Consider the following 18,132-nt stretch of genomic DNA (forward strand, 5'->3'; position numbering starts at 1 on the left):
GGTAAATAATCTCCCTAGTACAATATGGTTTTCTGAATTCACCAGAAGGGTGGGATCCAGTAGTAGTTGCGTAATTGTGTTCAAGTGTGTGGTCCTTGTCCCTTCCCTAGAGTAATGGTACCTGTGCCACAAGGGTCAGGTTGAGGAATCAGGGGCGGTGGAAAACTGTCATACCAGTCTAGGGGACGGGGTGTGGATGAATGTTGAGGTGTGCTGAGTAATGGAGTGTAAGTTCTCTGGGATGGGGAGCTTGCTGAATCAACGATAATAGTGTCCTTCCTTGCCCCGCTGAATGTGTTGGATGCATCATGTGTCCCCTTTTCCCCGCTAAATGTGTTTGACGCCTCCTGTCTTCCTTACCCCGCTGAATGTGTTTTAGGCGTCAGGTGTCGCCCTGGCTGAATTTATGTTGAGTTGTATCCCGGACAAGGAAGACCTGCTGGCGCTGCCGCGGCTTGCCTTGGGGAGCGCTGAACACTGAGACCTGCTGGCGCTGCCGCGGCTCATCTTGTGTTTTAGGCGTCAGGTGTCGCCCTGGCTGAATTTATGTTGAGTTGTATCCCGGACAAGGAAGACCTGCTGGCGCTGCCGCGGCTTGCCTTGGGGAGAGCTGAACACTGAGACCTGCTGGCGCTGCCGCGGCTCATCTTGTTGTGTTTTAGGTGTCAGGTGTCGCCCTGGCTGAATTTATGTTGAGTTGTATCCCGGACAAGGAAGACCTGCTGGCGCTGCCGCGGCTTGCCTTGGGGAGAGCTGAACACTGAGACCTGCTGGCGCTGCCGCGGCTCATCTTGTTGTGTTTTAGGCGTCAGGTGTCGCCCTGGCTGAATTTAGGTTAGGTGGTATCCCGGTCAAGCAAGACCTGCTGGCTCGGCCGCGGCTTGCTTTAGGGGAGAGCTAAACGCTTAGTTCCCAGGTGGAAGACCAGTGGAGGGAGGAAGTTCCAAGACTGGTAGGAAAGTGTGTTCTGAGGGTGTTTCTCCTGGGAGAACGCAGAACCTCAGAAGTAGAGGTAGGGTGGGGCATTCTTGCCCGTGACCTCTGGCAAACCTGAGGGTGCGGACCCTAGGTGGAAGGAACAGTGGTAGTCGTGGCTACACTGAGAAAGGGAGTGGAGAATGGCTATTGTGGGCCAGGGGTTACCACCCCCCACTTCGGATTAGCAACGACCAGGGGTATCTGGATGGCTTAGGGCCTGGTCCTAGTCATGGACAACTAAGGAGTACCAGGTGGGTAGCCTGGTTAGGCCTATGTCTTCATTTTATTTTTTTATTTTTTTATTGTTGTTGTAACTTTTATTATTTTCAGTCTGTGTATGTCTATCGGTCCGGCGGTGCGGGCCGCGTCCACGTTCTATCGCCCTGCCGCAGGGAAGTCCATCACAGTAGTGATTGGTCTGCCCTGCGTTTGGGCTGGGAGGGGCATGTGTTGGACTTGGCCCGTCTGGCAGGTCCACCCCTGAAGTTTTGTGCTTATTATATGTGTCCAGGGGATGGTGATTCCCCTTCTGAGTGTGTGTGTGGTGAGAGAGACCTGCCTCCCATAGGAATACATGGGGAAAGTAAGTGGCTCTGGTAGTTCCTGATGCGTGGGGCGTGCCGGGTCGTGTTTGGTATGTGTGCGCTCGTGAGGTTGAATGCTACAAGATGATGTATGCGGCATGTGTGTGACTAGAAGGGAAGTGCCACTTCTAGACTTTGGTGTGTGTGTGCAGTAGGTGTGCTGGCGCCTGATTGGCTGAAGCCGGCCGGGCCTTCCCCCACCAGGCTGGCTCCACCCCCCTAGGGTGCATCCAGTGTCCCTGGCCTGGCCAGTAACCTGAAATTCCTTATAACCAGTTCTGGCTGGTTCTCTCCCTGCCTGCCCCTTTTGGAGACAAAGGAAGCTCCTGTATAAAAGGAGGGTGGGCCCTCTTCTCTCTCTCCTCTTCTTCCTGCTTGGGTCCCTGCCTGGGTCGTGCTGCTGCGTGGGCTCAGGGTTGGCTGGCCTCCCTGGGCCCTGCCCTGCTCCTGAACTGCTGATGTCCCTTTTTCCCTTCTCAGAGATGATGTGCTCCCCCTGGACTCCTGGACTTCCTATGGACCCTGCTTTCTATGGCCCTAGGGCTTGAGAGCGTTTTCCTGCTATCCTAGCGCCTTGGGGCGCTCATTCCCGCTTCTAGCGCTTGGGAGCGCTTTCCTGTTGTCCTAGCGCCTCGAGGCGCTGCCGTTCTGCCCCCCAGCGCTGGGAGCGCTCCATTCCTCCAGCCGGTGCCCACCCGGCATCTGCCTGTCGTGGGAGGGGGCCCGAGCCCCCAGCGAGTGCCTACCGCGCTTTATTTCCTTACTGGCGGCCTCATCGAGGGAGCCGGGCCCTCGTCAATTCCCCCCTGTGTTCACCGCCGCAGCCCGGGACCCCGCGTGAGGCCCGCCCCCGGGCCGTGCTCTGATTGGCTGTCGGCCCGATGAGATTTCCCCGGGCCGCGCTCTGATTGGCCGGCGGTCCGGGGAGCCTTAGGAGACGACCGGAGGAGCCGAGAAGGCAGGGGCTGGCGGGAGCCTACTCCGCGCCCCTGCGTCCCCCAAGACGACTGCCGCTTCCCCCCCCTGTGCCCCCCAGGAGCGAGAGGGCGCCCCGGAGAGCGAGAGAGACCGGCGCACCCGCCGACCGGTGAGTGATGCAGGAGGGGAGGCGGGGCATCGGGCCACATTGCCGGTGGCCGCCCCTCCCCTCCCGCGTGCGCAGACATGTGGTTAGAGGCCCGCGGGCCCTCCAGTAATGCCGGGTCCCCCGAGGGGGGGACCCCGCCTGGCCATACTTTGCCCCCCTGAGCCCCGAGAGGCTCCCTCTACAGTTTTGGCCCTCCGAGCCCGCGAGGCTCCGTCACGGCCCCCGGGGGCGCCCATTGATGCCGGGTCCCCCGAGGGGGGCCCCGCCTGCCCACAGTTCTGGTCCTGAGCCCCGAGGAGGCTCCAACGTGTCCTGGCCCCCGAGCCCCGAGGCGGCTCCAACGTGTCCTTACGCCTGGGTCCCGAGTGGCCCCACCACGTGTCCCTGGCCCTGCCTGGGCCCCGAGTGGCCCCACCACGTGTCCCTGGCCCTGCCTGGGCCCCGAGTGGCCCCACCACGTGTCCCTGACCCTGCGAGAGGCTCCACCATTGCCCCCCTGTCCCCCCCAAGCCTGCAGGGCTATGTCCAAGTCCCCCAGCGGCCCAGCACTTAGTGGGCCGCTGCCACGTTTAGGTTTGCCCCGGGCCCCTTGCAGCCCACTCTGGACATCGAGACTCTAAGGCGCCCCTTGCCTCAGGAAGGCCATCTGGCCTAGGGGGTGCTACTGACTAACATCAAAGTGATACTGAGAACTCTTAAGTGTTGCCTGCTGATAGGGGCCTCTGTTGTGTTGTGTACCTTGCCTCATGTATGTCTATGCTGGTTAGAGTGAGTTCTATTGCTAGTCCTATGAGACCCCGGGGCGGGACGTGTTCTAATGCTAAGCTCCTGGTGATTATGTGTTCTAGTCCTAGTCCGAGGAAGCTCCCAGTTGTTATATGTTCTACAATACCAATACCATCATGTGCACCTTCCTGGCAGTGGCCCCTTGGCCCTGCTCTGTACCTTTCCCCTGGTAACCCCTGCTGTGCCTTGAGCACATTGTAAAGTGTATGTTCCTGTGTGTCCTTCCTAATACAAAGACTATTTTCATCTATACTTTGTGTGGAGTTCCTTTTGTGGGAGGCCTGGGATGTTGCCGTTGGTGGGTGCGTGCGCAAATGCTTCACACATGTCCTCCGAGATAGGCCTGACTGCCCGTGCCGCGTTACCTAGAGGGCGAGCAGGGGTCGACTTTACATAGGAGTGGTGGTCTCTGACTGGCTGTGGCGCAAGCCCTGGCCGGCCGGGGGTCCCATTTCCTACAGTGGAGAGTAGTGAGTTGTGAGTGCAGAGTAGTGAGTAGTGAGTGCAGAGTAGTGAGTGCAGAGTAGTGAGTGCAGAGTAGTGATTACAGACTAGTGAGTAGTGAGTAGTGAGTGCAGAGTAGTGAGTGCAGAGTAGTGAGTGCAGAGTAGTGAGTGCTGAGTGCAGAGTAGTGAGTGCAGAGTAGTGAGTAGTGAGTGCAGAGTAGTGAGTGCAGAGTGCAGAGTAGTGAGTGCAGAGTAGTGAGTAGTGAGTGCAGAGTAGTGAGTGCAGAGTAGTGAGCAGTGAGTGCAGAGTAGTGAGTGCAGAGTAGTGAGTGCTGAGTGCAGAGTGCTGAGTGCAGAGTAGTGAGTGCAGAGTGCAGAGTAGTGAGTGCAGAGTAGTGAGTAGTGAGTGCAGAGTAGTGAGTGCAGAGTAGTGAGTAGTGAGTGCAGAGTAGTGAGTGCAGAGTAGTGAGTAGTGAGTAGTGAGTTGTGAGAAGAGAGTGCAGAGTGGTGAGTGGAGAGTAGTGAGTTGTGAGTGCAGAGTAGTGAGTAGTGAGTGCAGAGTAGTGAGTGCAGAGTAGTGAGTGCAGAGTAGTGATTACAGAGTAGTGAGTAGTGAGTAGTGAGTGCAGAGTAGTGAGTGCAGGCGTAGTGAGTGCAGAGTAGTGAGTGCTGAGTGCAGAGTAGTGAGTGCAGAGTAGTGAGTAGTGAGTGCAGAGTAGTGAGTAGTGAGTGCAGAGTAGTGAGTGCAGAGTGCAGAGTAGTGAGTGCAGAGTAGTGAGTGCAGAGTAGTGAGTGCTGAGTGCAGAGTAGTGAGTGCAGAGTAGTGAGTGCAGAGTGCAGAGTAGTGAGTGCAGAGTAGTGAGTGGTGAGTGCAGAGTAGTGAGTGCAGAATAGTGAGTGCAGAGTAGTGAGTGCAGAGTAGTGAGTAGTGAGTAGTGAGTGCACACTAGTGATTTCAGAGTAGTGAGTGCAGAGTAGTGAATGCAGAGTAGTGAGTAGTGAGTGCAGAGTACTGAGTGCAGAGTAGTGAGTAGTGAGTGCAGAGTAGTGACAAGTGAGTAGTGAGTGCAGAGTAGTGAGTAGTGAGTGCAGAGTAGTGAGTGCAGAGTAGTGAGTAGTGAGCGCAGAGTAGTGAGTGCAGAGTAGTGAGTGCTGAGTGCAGAGTGCTGAGTGCAGAGTAGTGAGTGCTGAGTGCAGAGTAGTGAGTGCAGAGTAGTGAGTAGTGAGTGCAGAGTAGTGAGTGCAGAGTAGTGAGTGCAGAGTAGTGTGTTGAGTGCAGAGTAGTGAGCGCAGAGTAGTGAGTAGTGAGTGCAGAGTAGTGAGTAGTGAGTGCAGAGTAGTTAGTGCAGAGTAGTGAGTAGTGAGTGAGTAGTGAGTTGTATATTGAATAGGGTGGAACAGGGCCCTATGCTTCGCCCAGGGCTCTCTCACTCTATCCTGTTCAGTAACTACCTGGCAAGCCCTTCCCCTTGGGTATTGCATTATTTTAACAGATGTTAAAGTCCATAGCATAAGTAAAGGAAAGCCAGGCTATGGATCTTTCTTTCCTAGGCTTGTTGAGTGATGCTGGTACAAAAGCCAGGGATTTTGATGCCTATATTGTTTTTGCTTTACATAAATGAGCTAGGATATGTACTTGAGAAGAAAGGGTTGGATGTTCCAGTCGCTATTAAGCAACCTATTCCTGCGCTTTTGTACGCAGATGATGTAGTCTTGCTTACTATTACAGCCAATGGTCTAAGCTCATTAATTGCCTCCTTCGTAGACTATATGAAACATCTGAATCTGGAGAAAGATTACTCAAACACTTTCTTCATGGTCTGTGGTCCCAAAAATGTGAAAACACGTTGTATGACTATCAAGGATAGGACCATTTAGAAAGTAAACTAGTTCTCCTATTTAGGGGGAATGTTTGATAATTCCTGTACTTCCGTAAGGAAGAAGCCAATAAGCCCCATATTGGTGATTTTCGAGAGAAAATTCATTCCTATTCTAATCTACAGTGCAGGTATATGGGGTTATAAGGATGTGGGTAGTATTCAAGTTAAAGGGAACAAAGTGTGCCCATGCATCCTGGGAGTCCCTCTAAGAACTTCGCACTTTGCTGTCCACAAAGAACTGAGATTAGAGGATGTTGAAGACCGGATTCATTTAGCCCCCTTGTAATTGTGATGTCCAATCTGGAGCAAAAAGCAAGCTTCATCAAATAAAGAGATAACATTAGATTGCCTCTCATCACGGGAGACGGTTACTGGAATTGTAAGGTCGGGTAGTGAGTCGGGAGACAACAGAGAGACAGAGGAGACCATACATAATTGATGTGTTGGATCACCCAGTTTTATATTATAGAGAGTATACCAGAAGGGGGTGGGTTGGGGAGGGTTTACGTTGTGGGTTGAGGGTGGGGGATGAGGTTGGCTGTTATTTGTTACAGAAATATTTTTGGATATAATGAAAAGCTGGATCAGACACTTCAGTTTTCTAGACAGGAGGATCGATATCAAGGAGCGCACGTCGTTGGAGCTAAAGTGTTCGTTATGGAACTAATACAAAGCTGTGGAACATAATTAATCCAGGTATACTTGTACCTATGATTATACAACACCAATAAATGTGTAACTATGAGAATGAACAAATGGCTTGTCACAAGTGTCTTAAATGTTAATAAAGATATATAAGATATGTTTGATGTTTTCTGCACCCTGCACTTTGATGGCAAAATAAAAGAAGCTATTTCACAAGCCTGACTCGAGACGATCATTGCTGTTTGCGCGCTGGGGAAACGGGCAGAGGCGCTGCCGTTTTTCAAGTTGGAGATCAATATATATATATATATATATATATATATATATATATATATATATATATATATATATATATATATATATATAGATTTCCTCTCTTGTCACTCTTTAAACAGAATAACCTGGCTTAAATATATCAAAAACTGTACCACAGCCCTTGATTGCCCCTCCATCTTTGAGAACCCAACAAACCTTAGCAGGAAGGACAAAGGGTGGCTCAGCGAGCATTTTATAGGAATGCACTGAGGAAGGGTAAAGAAATCTTGATGCCTTCCATGAGAGAATACTGTGTGGTGTGCTGGGGGTATAGCTTTACTTGGGCATGGTCCTGGGCACATGAAGTAGATGTTATTTACCCAGTTTAGGCTGGGATCTATTAGGTTGATACTTTGTTTTCCACAGGGACAATATATGACTCTACCCTATGCTCTTACCTATGTGATGAGGTTCTCCCCCGCCTTTGTTGCACTTTATTTTTTTCTGCAAATGTTATCAATCTTTTACTAAAAGTTTTTTAATGTCTCCCATCCGGAAGAGCAATTTTACTAAGAAAATAGCAGCCTTGTTATATCAGCAAAAACTTAACTGTTCAGAAGTCTGCTCCGCTGAGGGTCTTTTTTTAAAATGGGCTGTACGTTTGCGTAATGCTATGATATTTTAACTTGTTTTATTTTTGGACAGTTTATTCGTACCTATTGATAGGAACTCTTTTTCTGTCTTCTGATTTGGTGGCAGATATTGTGTGCATGAATTGATTTTATTTGATTGTTATGCTTTTTGTTTTAATAGAGTTGTACCAACTAAACAGTTTCGTTTTTATTGTCAATGTTGTTTTTATATTTATGTGTATGTAATTGTTTATTATCTGCTTTTTAAGTGATTGAATAAAGACAAATTGTTTGATTGAAGTCAGCAAACCTTATCATAAAAGATGGTGTATGCAGCAAGAGCAATAATCATTTCATCGTCAAAGCTCTCCTAGGCACCTGATGCCATTATGGGAATTGAACATGCAACTATGAACTTATTTAAAAATGTGTTTCAGCTTACCTGTCCATTAGGGAATGAAAGCAAGACACAGCATTATCCCTCTGAGCTGCAAGCACCAGACAGGAACTGTCATTGAGCAAAGAGCGCTGAAGAAAGACGGAGAGCATGAGTACATTTTCAGTAGTCACTAATACAAATGACTAAACCCATAACCTAATGCACATAATCTATATCAGACATTCCTAAACTTATGTCACAAATTCCAATTTCTGCTAAGATTTAGTAAACAAAGACTGCCACTTGACCAGGAGAGGTCTGCCCAGATTTTCTTTTTTTAAAATATATTCTTTTTATTGAGCAGTTGATTAAACACACAAACCTTCCAAAGCATAGCAATTTACCATCACAGGGCCACTCGCAGGGATCCTTTCCTTTCGTACATCGCCTCATGAGCCTATACCAGCCTCTTGGGCTAGTCCCCGGAGCGATGTCACTGGTGCAGACCCGATCTCTCTATATATTGTGCAGTAGTGTCCTCTCATTCTCCATCCCCTATTATGTTGGACGTGCTCTGAAATTGTTTCCATGCGCCCCATACCTTTACAAATCTACGTGGGCAGCCCGGGCTCTGTATACTGATGCTCGGCTAGCTGGCCACCAGTCTAGGTCCTCCTTCCAGTCTTTGATTTCAGGGGGTCTGCCCGCCCCCCACAGCTTGGCTAGATTGTGTTTAGCCACCCCCACAGCCATTTTGAGCCAGATCTCTACGTGTCTGGACAACTTCTCTTCAGGTGGCACTCCCAGCAGCAGCCACTTAGCCTTGAGTGGCTCTGGCGAGCCCACTACCTTCCCCATTATCTCAACTAGTTCGGTTCAATGGCTTTGGACCCTTGAGCATGGACAAAGTTTTTGAAATAACGTGCTCACCTCACCACAGCCCCTGAGGCACTCAACCTTATCTGCTCGAGCCATTTTAAACACCCTTGACCTAGAGAGGTAGGCTCTATGCAGTGCCAACAACTGCACCAGGCGGAATCCGGCCCTAATAGCTATTCCCCTGGGGTCTGCGGCGCCTCACTCCAATCTTCGTCATCTAGGGTTAACAAGTCACCCATCCAAGCCTGTCTAAGTGAGGCGAGGCACTTCGGCATGTTATTGATGATCCTCCTGTATGTCAAAGAAACTGCCTTGGAGGGCTCAGGGTCTAGTATCAGTCTGTCTTCCATTGGGGAGTAGTCTGGAAGGAGTTCCTTCTCAAGTAAGTGGCTTTTCAGAGCACATTTTAGCTGTCCGTATCGGAATAATCTACCCGTTGTCAATTCGTATTCCACCTTCAACACCTCAAACGCTACAAGAGTGCCTACACTCCACACGTCACCCAATTTCTCTATGCCTATCATATGTCATTTTGTGTATTGTAGCAGCTTTGTAACCTCACCTAGGCAGTCACTATCCCACAATGGAGTTTCTGCTGTTAGTTTCCCTTCCCAGCCCAGGCACCCACTGGATGCTTTCCTTGCCCCCACCACTGCCAGTGTGTGAGGTGGAGTGAGTTCCCTCTGACTCTGCCATACAGGAGCATCGGGTAGCCCCTGCTCCCCATGGCCTGACGATCCACCCTGTTTGCTGGTTCCTGCCGGTCCCCAAACAACCAGCTGTTCACCACGGGCAACTGGGAAGCCGAGTAGTAGGCTCGAAGATCCAGGACCGACAGGCCCCAGTTGTATACAACCCACAGCAGCTTTACCAGGAAACCTCTGTCTGTCCCCATCCCACAATAGGGACCGCAGGATGCTTTTGATTCTGTGGAAATAAGATTCAGGAATTTTGAACGGTGTATGCTGAAAAATGTAAAGCATACGCAGGAGAGTCATCATTATAAAAAGGACCGCTTGCCCCATCAGCAAGAGGGGCAGCGTGCGCCAATGACTTGCATCTGCCTGAAACCGGATGATCTGGGGGAGAACATGAAGAGTCATGAATAGTTTCTTGTCCCTAGTGATACAGACCCCTAGGTATGTGAACCTGTCTGCTGCCCGTCTGGGGCTGGGCACCAGGGTGGTAAAGACAGTGAGCCAGAGGAGAGTCGGAAAATCAACGAGTTGTCCCAGTTAATTTGGTAGCCATCATAGCTCCCAAACAGGTCAAAGACTTGCAAAAAGTCTTGGTATTGAGGAGCGGGGCTTTGTCACGTAAAATAGGATATCATCTGCATAGAGTGAAAACTTTTCCTCCCAGTCATCATTCACCTTAATGTCCCGGTATAATGAAACTCCTTGAACCCAGGCCGCCAGGGGCTCCCGGGCCAGGCCAAAGATCATGGGGGACAGCGGACAACCCTGCTGCATGCTCTTCCATAATTCATACATGTGGGAGACACAACCATTTACCCTCAGCCTGGCCCGCAGAGCACCCAGGCACAGAAGCTAGGGCCAAATACCAACCGGGGCAGCACTTCAAAAATATAGTTCCACTCCACACTATCAAAGGCCAGCCGGGCATAGAGGGAGAGAATCACTGCCTCCTCTACCCCATTTGCCTCCGTCAGGTGAAGTACCCTGTATATTCACCTCAGATTGAAACAAGTGCTTCGCTTCGGCATGAAGCTGGATTGATCCGGATGGATCACCGATGGTATCACATCTGCTAATCGATTTGCAAGGACTTTGGCCAGGACTTGAGGCTCCACATTGAGTAGGGATATAAGACAATATTAGACACACTCTGTCTGTGGTTTACCTTTTTTGGAGATTACCACTATAGTGGCTGTCCGTTGGTCATCTGGTAGCCTCCCGTCCTCCATTGCCTCGAGGAACATATTCAGAAGGTGGGGTGCAAACTTTATCGCTGTCTTTCTGAACAGCTTGAAGGGAAAATCATTCGGGCCAGGGGCCTTTCCAGACTGAAGTCCCTGGAGGGCCTCCACTATTTTTTCCACTGTTAAATCCCTGTCTAGTGCCTCTCTGTCGTCCCTAGCCAGAATATTTAAGTTCATTGTTTCTAAGAGCTCTTTACAGTCTGCCTCAGACCTTCCGGAGGCATATACTTTCTCATAAAAGTCTGCAAATACCTCAGCTATGTCTTTATCCCTGGTATGGATCCCCCCCCTTTGCTATCTAGGATTTCGGTTACCCAGCCTCTTTCACTGTCCCTTTTGTTGAGCCGGACTACGAGCTTCGTGGCCATATCTTCGACGTCGTACAGCCTCCTCTGGATCAATAGGATATGGGCTCTTGTAGCATTCTCCGCTGTATCTACCAACTCCTGCTACGCCATGCACAACTGGTGCGTTGAGTCCCTCCCCTGCTCACTCCCCTGTACTAGTTCAGTTTTTAGGGTTGACACTGTTTGTTCGAGTGAGTGACGTCTGTTTCTATCCTCCCTTTTCTTAACCCCAGCTAGGGCCTGAAACTCCCCCATATCACCGGCTTATAGGCCTCCCAGACCACGCAGCAGGAATCTACTGAGCCCTCATTGTGCTAGAAATATTGCTCAGTGCCCTCCTGCAGCTGCTCCAAAAACTCCCTGTCCGCCAAGTGCAAGGCTGCCAGCAGGGGCGGCAAGACACTTTCAGTTTTCTGTCCCTTAAACCAGGTGGCCACCGGTGAGTGGTCAGGGATACCCCTTGCCAGGTGATGTGTGTCTCGGAAGCTCCCCACCTCCTGCCCAAGGGTGAACAAATAATCGATCAGGAGAAGCTATCATGTTGTGCAGATATGTGTGTGTATTGGCATACTGTTTGGTTATAGGCTCTCCAAAAGTCATTCCACCCCAGCGCCTCCACAAAACTTCTCAGGGGGTCCTTGTTTGCTTATCTATCTGCCATCAATCTTCAGAGCAAGAGACTACATCATTCATATCCCCTCCCAGAATAAGCGAGCCTAGCGGCATCTCTAGGAGCCGAGCCACGAGGGCAGATCTGGTATCCCCCTGTACCCGCGGAGTGTACAGGGGGATACCATGCGTTGTAAAAGCACTTGCGTTGTAATTAATTTGTTGTAATGGTAGTGCGTTGCAAAGGTTACAATTCAATTAAAAAAATCTTTATTTCGGTAAAAGTTTACCATAAAAGACAGTTATATAAAAACAATTCATTTAAATGATTTATACAGCGAATTGTAAAATTCATAAAACGTTACTAAAAAGAAATCCTTATATACTAAACACAAGTCCGCACTCAAGTCTGTGTTTTGACACATTTCCTTCTGATAGACCAGAGGGCGCCCAAGTACTTGGCCATAGCAAACACAATATGGTCTGACAGATCAGTTTTTAAAACTCTAAAAGCGGCCAAACACTTCTTGAATCCCAGATTCCTGCATAGGGGAACAATCCAGTACCTTCGGATCTCTCGGTAAGCTGGACAGAAGAAAAGGATGTGGAGCTCACTTTCATCCGAAATTCTGCATGCTGGACAGGTACTACTTAAATCATGACCCCATTTGGTTGTGAGAGTTCTGATAGGGAGTGATCCATGTCTCCACTGGAGGTATAGTTTTCTTAGAAAGGAGGGATACATTTTATCCAAAGTTGGTTCCATAATGTAATTCACCTTGTGGGACAAAAAGGAAGCTGTCAGGGACCCAAGATGTTGGTGGTTGAGTATCAGGGAAAGTTTTCTTTCTCGGTATGACCTGGCTAGATCCTTTTTAGAGAGGATATGGCACGTGTTCTGGGGGTCAGACCACATTGATGAGAGACCCAGGGCATCCAATTCTATTTTGATAGAATTGAGCCATTTAATTTTTCCAGCACCTGGAGTGGCAAGGACCTCCCGGAGTCCTTCCCTGTAACTGGCCAATTCTGGAGTTGTCCATACTCTACACCAGAAGGCCAGTGGGCGTAGAGCCAATTCCTCATCAAGCGGGCATAGGCCTAGGTCCATCCTGAGGGGGACAAGGGGGGTGCTCGGTGGTAGCCCAACAAGGTTACGAATGAATTTATTTTCCACCTTCAGCAGCTTTGATGTTTTCTCATGGCCCCATAGTTCGGATCCATAGATGACAGCCCCCTTGGCCTGGGATTTGTATATCTGTAGTGGGGGGCCAATCGGCCTGATTGAGGATTTGTTACTTGCCAAGAGCTTCATTATGCCTCCCGACTGCTGGGTCAGTTTGAGTGCAGCTTTCTCCAGGTGTGAGCTCCAGGTGAATTTATCATTTAGTACAATTCCCAGGTATTCGAAGGTTTTTAGGTCTCGCCTGTCGATGCGCATGCGCATCGAGCAAGCGAGACTATGGGGACTTATCCACTCTTTGTCCAACTTGCACGGAATCGTGGCGATTCCTTGCAGTGCCCGTGACTTTTAAGCTCAATGCGCATGCGCATTGAGCTTAAAAGCGCGTGCACATGCCCCCAGCCGCCTGCCTTGCCTACTCTCCCAGCTGGTGCCGCTCCACCCCCTGCGGCATCAAAGGCTTTCACGGCCGGCCGGCCATGCTTTCAGTTTCACGACCGGCCGGCCGTGTGAAGTGCATTTCAAAGCCCGCTCTCCCTGCTCCGCCCCCTGCTCCGGCCGAGACGCATTTCTCGTCCCTCCTCCCCCCTCCTGGGTCAGGTTACCCTGCTTTCTCTTTCGCTTTTTTTTCACTAGTGGTGGGTGTTTGCGCGCGTGGTCGGTGCGATAAAAACTACACTTGTTCATGCACACTAATTGCCTGCCAGCGGCGAGTTATTTGCAGACAGACTGTACACCGCACCGCAGCCGGGTGCTTCATGCCAAAGTGTGCTCTGCAGAGTTTAACATGCTCATTCTCGCGTGGTAGCATGTAGAGAAGGTGCTTCTTGTGTATGTTGTCATGTATTAACATTAATAATAAATCGTATTTCGGAGACTCCAGCATACCTGGTACACAGGTGATTTGCAAGACACGTTTTATTTCTCTCCCAGACACAAACGCATGCAGACAGACATGCTGTTGCTGCAGAGGTCGATGAAATCTCCATAAAATTATCGAAATTAAATATAATTCACTGTTCCTTTGGTTTATCAACTCCTTTACACTTTTGAGTTGCGAATGTGTACCATAGAAAACTTCACTTGTTCATGCACACTAATTGCCTGCCAGCGCCGAGTTATTTGCAGACAGACTGTACACCGCACCGCAGCCGGGTGCTTCATGCCAAAGTGTGCTCTGCAGAGTTTAACATGCTCATTCTCGCGTGGTAGCATGTAGAGAAGGTGCTTCTTGTGTATGTTGTCATGTATTAACATTAATAATAAATCGTATTTCGGAGACTCCAGCATACCTGGTACACAGGTGATTTGCAAGACACATTTTATTTCTCTCCCAGACACAAACGCATGCAGACAGACATGCTGTTGCTGCAGAGGTCGATGAAATCTCCATAAAATTATCGAAATTAAATATAATTCACTGTTCCTTTGGTTTATCAACTCCTTTACACTTTTGAGTTGCGAATGTGTACCATTAAAGAAAAGAAAATACATTTAAAAAAAGTTCAGAGTGCCTACTTTCTGAGAGGTGTGAGGGCTCCAACAAATAACTTGAAGTAGAAGCTGGTTTTCTGTGTGATCTTGTTTTTTCAAGTCGTTTTTAGGTCTCACCCTCACTCACCCTCACCCTCACTCACCCTTAACCCCTCACACTCACTCACCCTCACCCACCCTCAACCCCTCACCCTCACTTACCCTCACCCTCACTCACCCTCACCCTCACTCACCCTCAGCCTCACTCACCCTCAGCCTCACTCACACTCACCCTCACTCACCCTCAACCACTCACCCTCACTCACCCTCACTCTCACTCATCCTCACTCACCCTCAACCCCTCACACTCACTCACCCTCAACACCTCACCCTAACTCACCCTCACCCTCACTCAACCCCTCACTCACCCTCACTCACCCTCACTCACCCTCAACTCCTCACCCTCACTCACCCTCACCCTCACCACCCTCAACCCCTCACCCTCACCCTCACTCACCCTCACTCACCCTCACTCATCCTCACCCTCACTCACCCTCACTCAACCTCAACACCTCACTCACCCTCACTCACCCTCAACCCCTCACCCTAACTCACCCTCACCCTCACTCAACCTCAACACCTCACTCACCCTCACTCACCCTCAACCCCTCACTCACCCTAAACCCCTCACCCTCAACCCTCACTCACCCTCACCCTCACTCAACCTCAACCCCTCACTCACCCTCACTCATCCTCACTCACCCTCAACACCTCACCCTCACTCACCCTGAACGCCTCACCCTAACTCACCCTCACCCTCACTCACCCTCAACCCCTCACTCACCCTCACTCACCCTCACCCTCAACACCTCACCCTCAACCTCAACCCCTCACCCTCACTCACCCTCACTCACCCACACTCACCCTCACCCACCCTCACTCTCACTCACCCTCAACCCCTCACCCTCACTCACCCTCAACCCCTCACCCTCACTCACCCTCACCCACCCTCACCCTCACCCTCTCACCCTCACACAGTGCAATAGGTCTCAGACCATTTCAGTTAGAGCTTTTAGAAATGTTTATGGCTTTTTTTATTTGTAATTCTTTAGCATAGGCTACTGGAAACAAAAATGCTTAACATTTACAAAAAAAAAACATAAACAATTCTAAAAGCACTAACTCTAATGGTGCGAGACCTATTGCATTTCCAATGCTTGTTACTCTTTCCAGCTTGATATGTGCAATGCTGGGACTAAAGTGATGTTTCTGTGGGGGGTTGAGGACCATGAATTTCGTCTTGGTGGCGTTAATTTCTAATCCATGGGCCTCACAGAAGTCCACAAAGCCGTCAAGGATTCGCTGGATGCCTTTTGCGGACTTAGACAGTAGCAGTGTGTCGTCGGCAAACATAATGGCTGGGACCCTCTCAGCAGCCAATTTTGGGGCGTCAGAATTTGGTACATCCGCTAAGTGGGAGATTACCCCGTTGACATAGAGGCAGAACAGGGTTGGTGCGAGCACGCAACCCTGCCTTACCCCCCTGCCAACGGGGAACCTCTCAGACAATTCCCCCATCCTGCCACATCTAACCTGGGCAAAATTAGTGGTGTGAAGGCGGATTATCATGTTCAAAAGACCTTCGGGGACCCCCAGTTTGTCAAGGACCTCCCACAGCTTGTTCCTCGGGACCAGGTCGAACGCTGCCCTCAGGTCCACAAATACAGTGTAGAGGCTGCCACCCTCCAACTGCACTGTTTTCCATTGTATGAGGACGAGACGAAAGACCTGGTCCACCGTGGAGACCTTCTCCCTGAAGCCTGCTTGAAAGGGGCTAAGAATGTTGAAGTCCCTGATCCACTCATGCAAGCGGTTTTACAAAAGCGTGGAAAAAAGTTTCTGGGATACATCAATTAGGCTTATTGGCCTATAGTTTGCAGGGAGGAGGGGGGACCCCTTTTTGAAAATTGGCACTATTTCGGCCCCTGGCCAGGTGGAAGGGATTGGCAGACCTTTCAAGATGGAATTGAATAATACCCCAAGGTAGGGAGCCCAGACTTTAGGTTCATGCTTGTAAAGATCACCTGGAAGCCTGTCTAGGCCCGGCGCCTTACCTGCAGGCAGGGAGGAAATTGCCAGGGTGACTTCCTTTAAGGTGAAACTATCCATGGCAATTGCACTGTTTTTTATGGTGGAACTATCCATGGCAATTACACTATTTTTGATTTTGGGGGACACTCCTGCAAGTTCACTTCTCCCACTGTCATTGCTATGTGGATGGTATAGATTTTTAAAATGCTCCTCCCATACAGATGGTGCTATGTTGGCCTCAACTGCTGCAGGTGGTTCGGCCGGACCGTGCCTAACAATTTGCCAGAAGGTCCGTGAGTCTCGGCAAGCGAGGGCAGCTGTGATTTTTGTCCAATTCTCCTCGTCCCAATCTTTTTTTGCAGTGTGGAGGGCAGATTTGTAGGCTAATCGTCTCTCCCTTATTGTGTTTAAAGTGTCTCGTGCTTTGAGCGATTCCAAGAGTAGGATTTTTGCTTCCCTGCAAGAGGCATTGAACCAAGTCGCTCTTCTCTGTTTGGGCTTGTGAGGCCTGGTAACTGGATTCAGTACCTCTGCAAGATTAGTGCATAAGTCCGAATGAATGTTACCAAGAACGGCCAATTGTGCCTGAGTATCCAAACTATCTGTGGTTTTGGTCTCCGATTCGCTAGCTGAATGGTTCATGCAGCACTCAACTTTTTCCAGGGCGGGGGCGACTAGTGCATAGAGTCTCTCAATATTGCTGTGGTTTTCCAGCAATTTGGCCCATTTGATTCTGCGCCTATTGCTGGATAGCACAAGGTCGGGCTGTGATGGTGCATTAGTGTCTACCTTATCTGTTTGCCAGCCAGGGATCTCGAATTTTAGTGAGAGCAGATTATGATCACTATCGTGTCTAGGGATGACTTTGAAGTCTTTCACCCTCCTCCAATCCCTGGTTGGAACCATTATATAATCAATCCGTGACTCATAGCCCGGTCTATTAAAGGTATTTTTTGGCGGGATATCACCCTCAGTCCGACCATTACACGCCCTCAGCGAGTGGCTGAGAGTAAGGGACATTATCTGGATGGCAAGAGGGGAACATGCCTTAGTCACTGGATCTGTCAGGGTAGGAATGTCCCATAGGTCATCCTCCTCGCTGGATATGCCCTCTAGGTAGTCAGGAAGTGGTTCATATTGCTGATTGAAGTCACCACCTATGATTAGAGGGGAAGAAAAATTATGTGTGTCGAGGAACTGTGCTAGATCTTCCACAGGAACCGAAGTTGCTGCAACCCCCACTGGCCTTGAGTATATGTTTATCAGTACGAGCTTCCCTCCGCATGGCCAATCAAGAGAGACACACTGGAAGTCACAGGAGTTGGTTTCCAGCTGTGTGGCCCTACAGGCCAAATGGGACCCAACCCAGGTCGAAAGTCCTCCTGAGGGTCGGCCCTTTCCTCCCCATTTCGCTTCAATGTTAAAGATAGCGAATCCCTGGCGGCTGAATTGTTCTCTAGCCCATGTCTCTTGTAAGAGACATATGTCATAGCCCACTACTAGGTCTGTCCAGTCAGGGGTGTCTACTTTATTGGCTAGCCCTGCCACATTCCAGGACAGAATGGAAATTATGCCCAGAGCCTCCGGTGTGCTTCTAGTGTCCGGTATCACGGAGCGCTCTTGTGCTACAGGTTTCCCACATTGGTTGGGTGGGGATGCGTCCAATAGGGCGCTATTTGGTTTGAGGCTATGTGAAATAGGGGGATTATGTTCCAGCCTCAAGTGGGAATCAATAGTTACACCCTTGGATGAGCATGTGACTTGCCTACCTACCCCTACTCTGTGATCGTTTATAATTATGTGGGCTGGTGTTGGTGGAAAAGATTGACCAACCATATGTGTATTTGGAACACTAATGGTTAATGCGTCGCCCGTAGGCTGAATATGGGCGCAGTTTGGGGTTGGTGAAGGGGGTTCGGTAGTTGTTGAATGTAGA

General features: G+C 49.8%; 1 protein-coding gene across 1 annotated transcript in view; it reads right to left on the reverse strand.

Moving 5' to 3' along the window:
• Nucleotides 1–18,132, reverse strand: part of DNAAF8 (dynein axonemal assembly factor 8) — a 1,006,155-nt gene that overhangs the window by 111,532 nt on the left and 876,491 nt on the right. Inside the window, exon 29 of the mRNA XM_086939618.1 lies at nt 7,736–7,821. Within this exon, the coding sequence (XP_086795744.1) occupies nt 7,736–7,821 (86 nt within the window). The remainder of the gene's footprint in view (nt 1–7,735; nt 7,822–18,132) is intronic.

The sequence above is a fragment of the Lissotriton vulgaris genome, chromosome 10, assembly GCF_964263255.1.
Source record: "Lissotriton vulgaris chromosome 10, aLisVul1.2, whole genome shotgun sequence".
Classification (NCBI taxonomy): Eukaryota; Metazoa; Chordata; class Amphibia; order Caudata; family Salamandridae; genus Lissotriton; species Lissotriton vulgaris.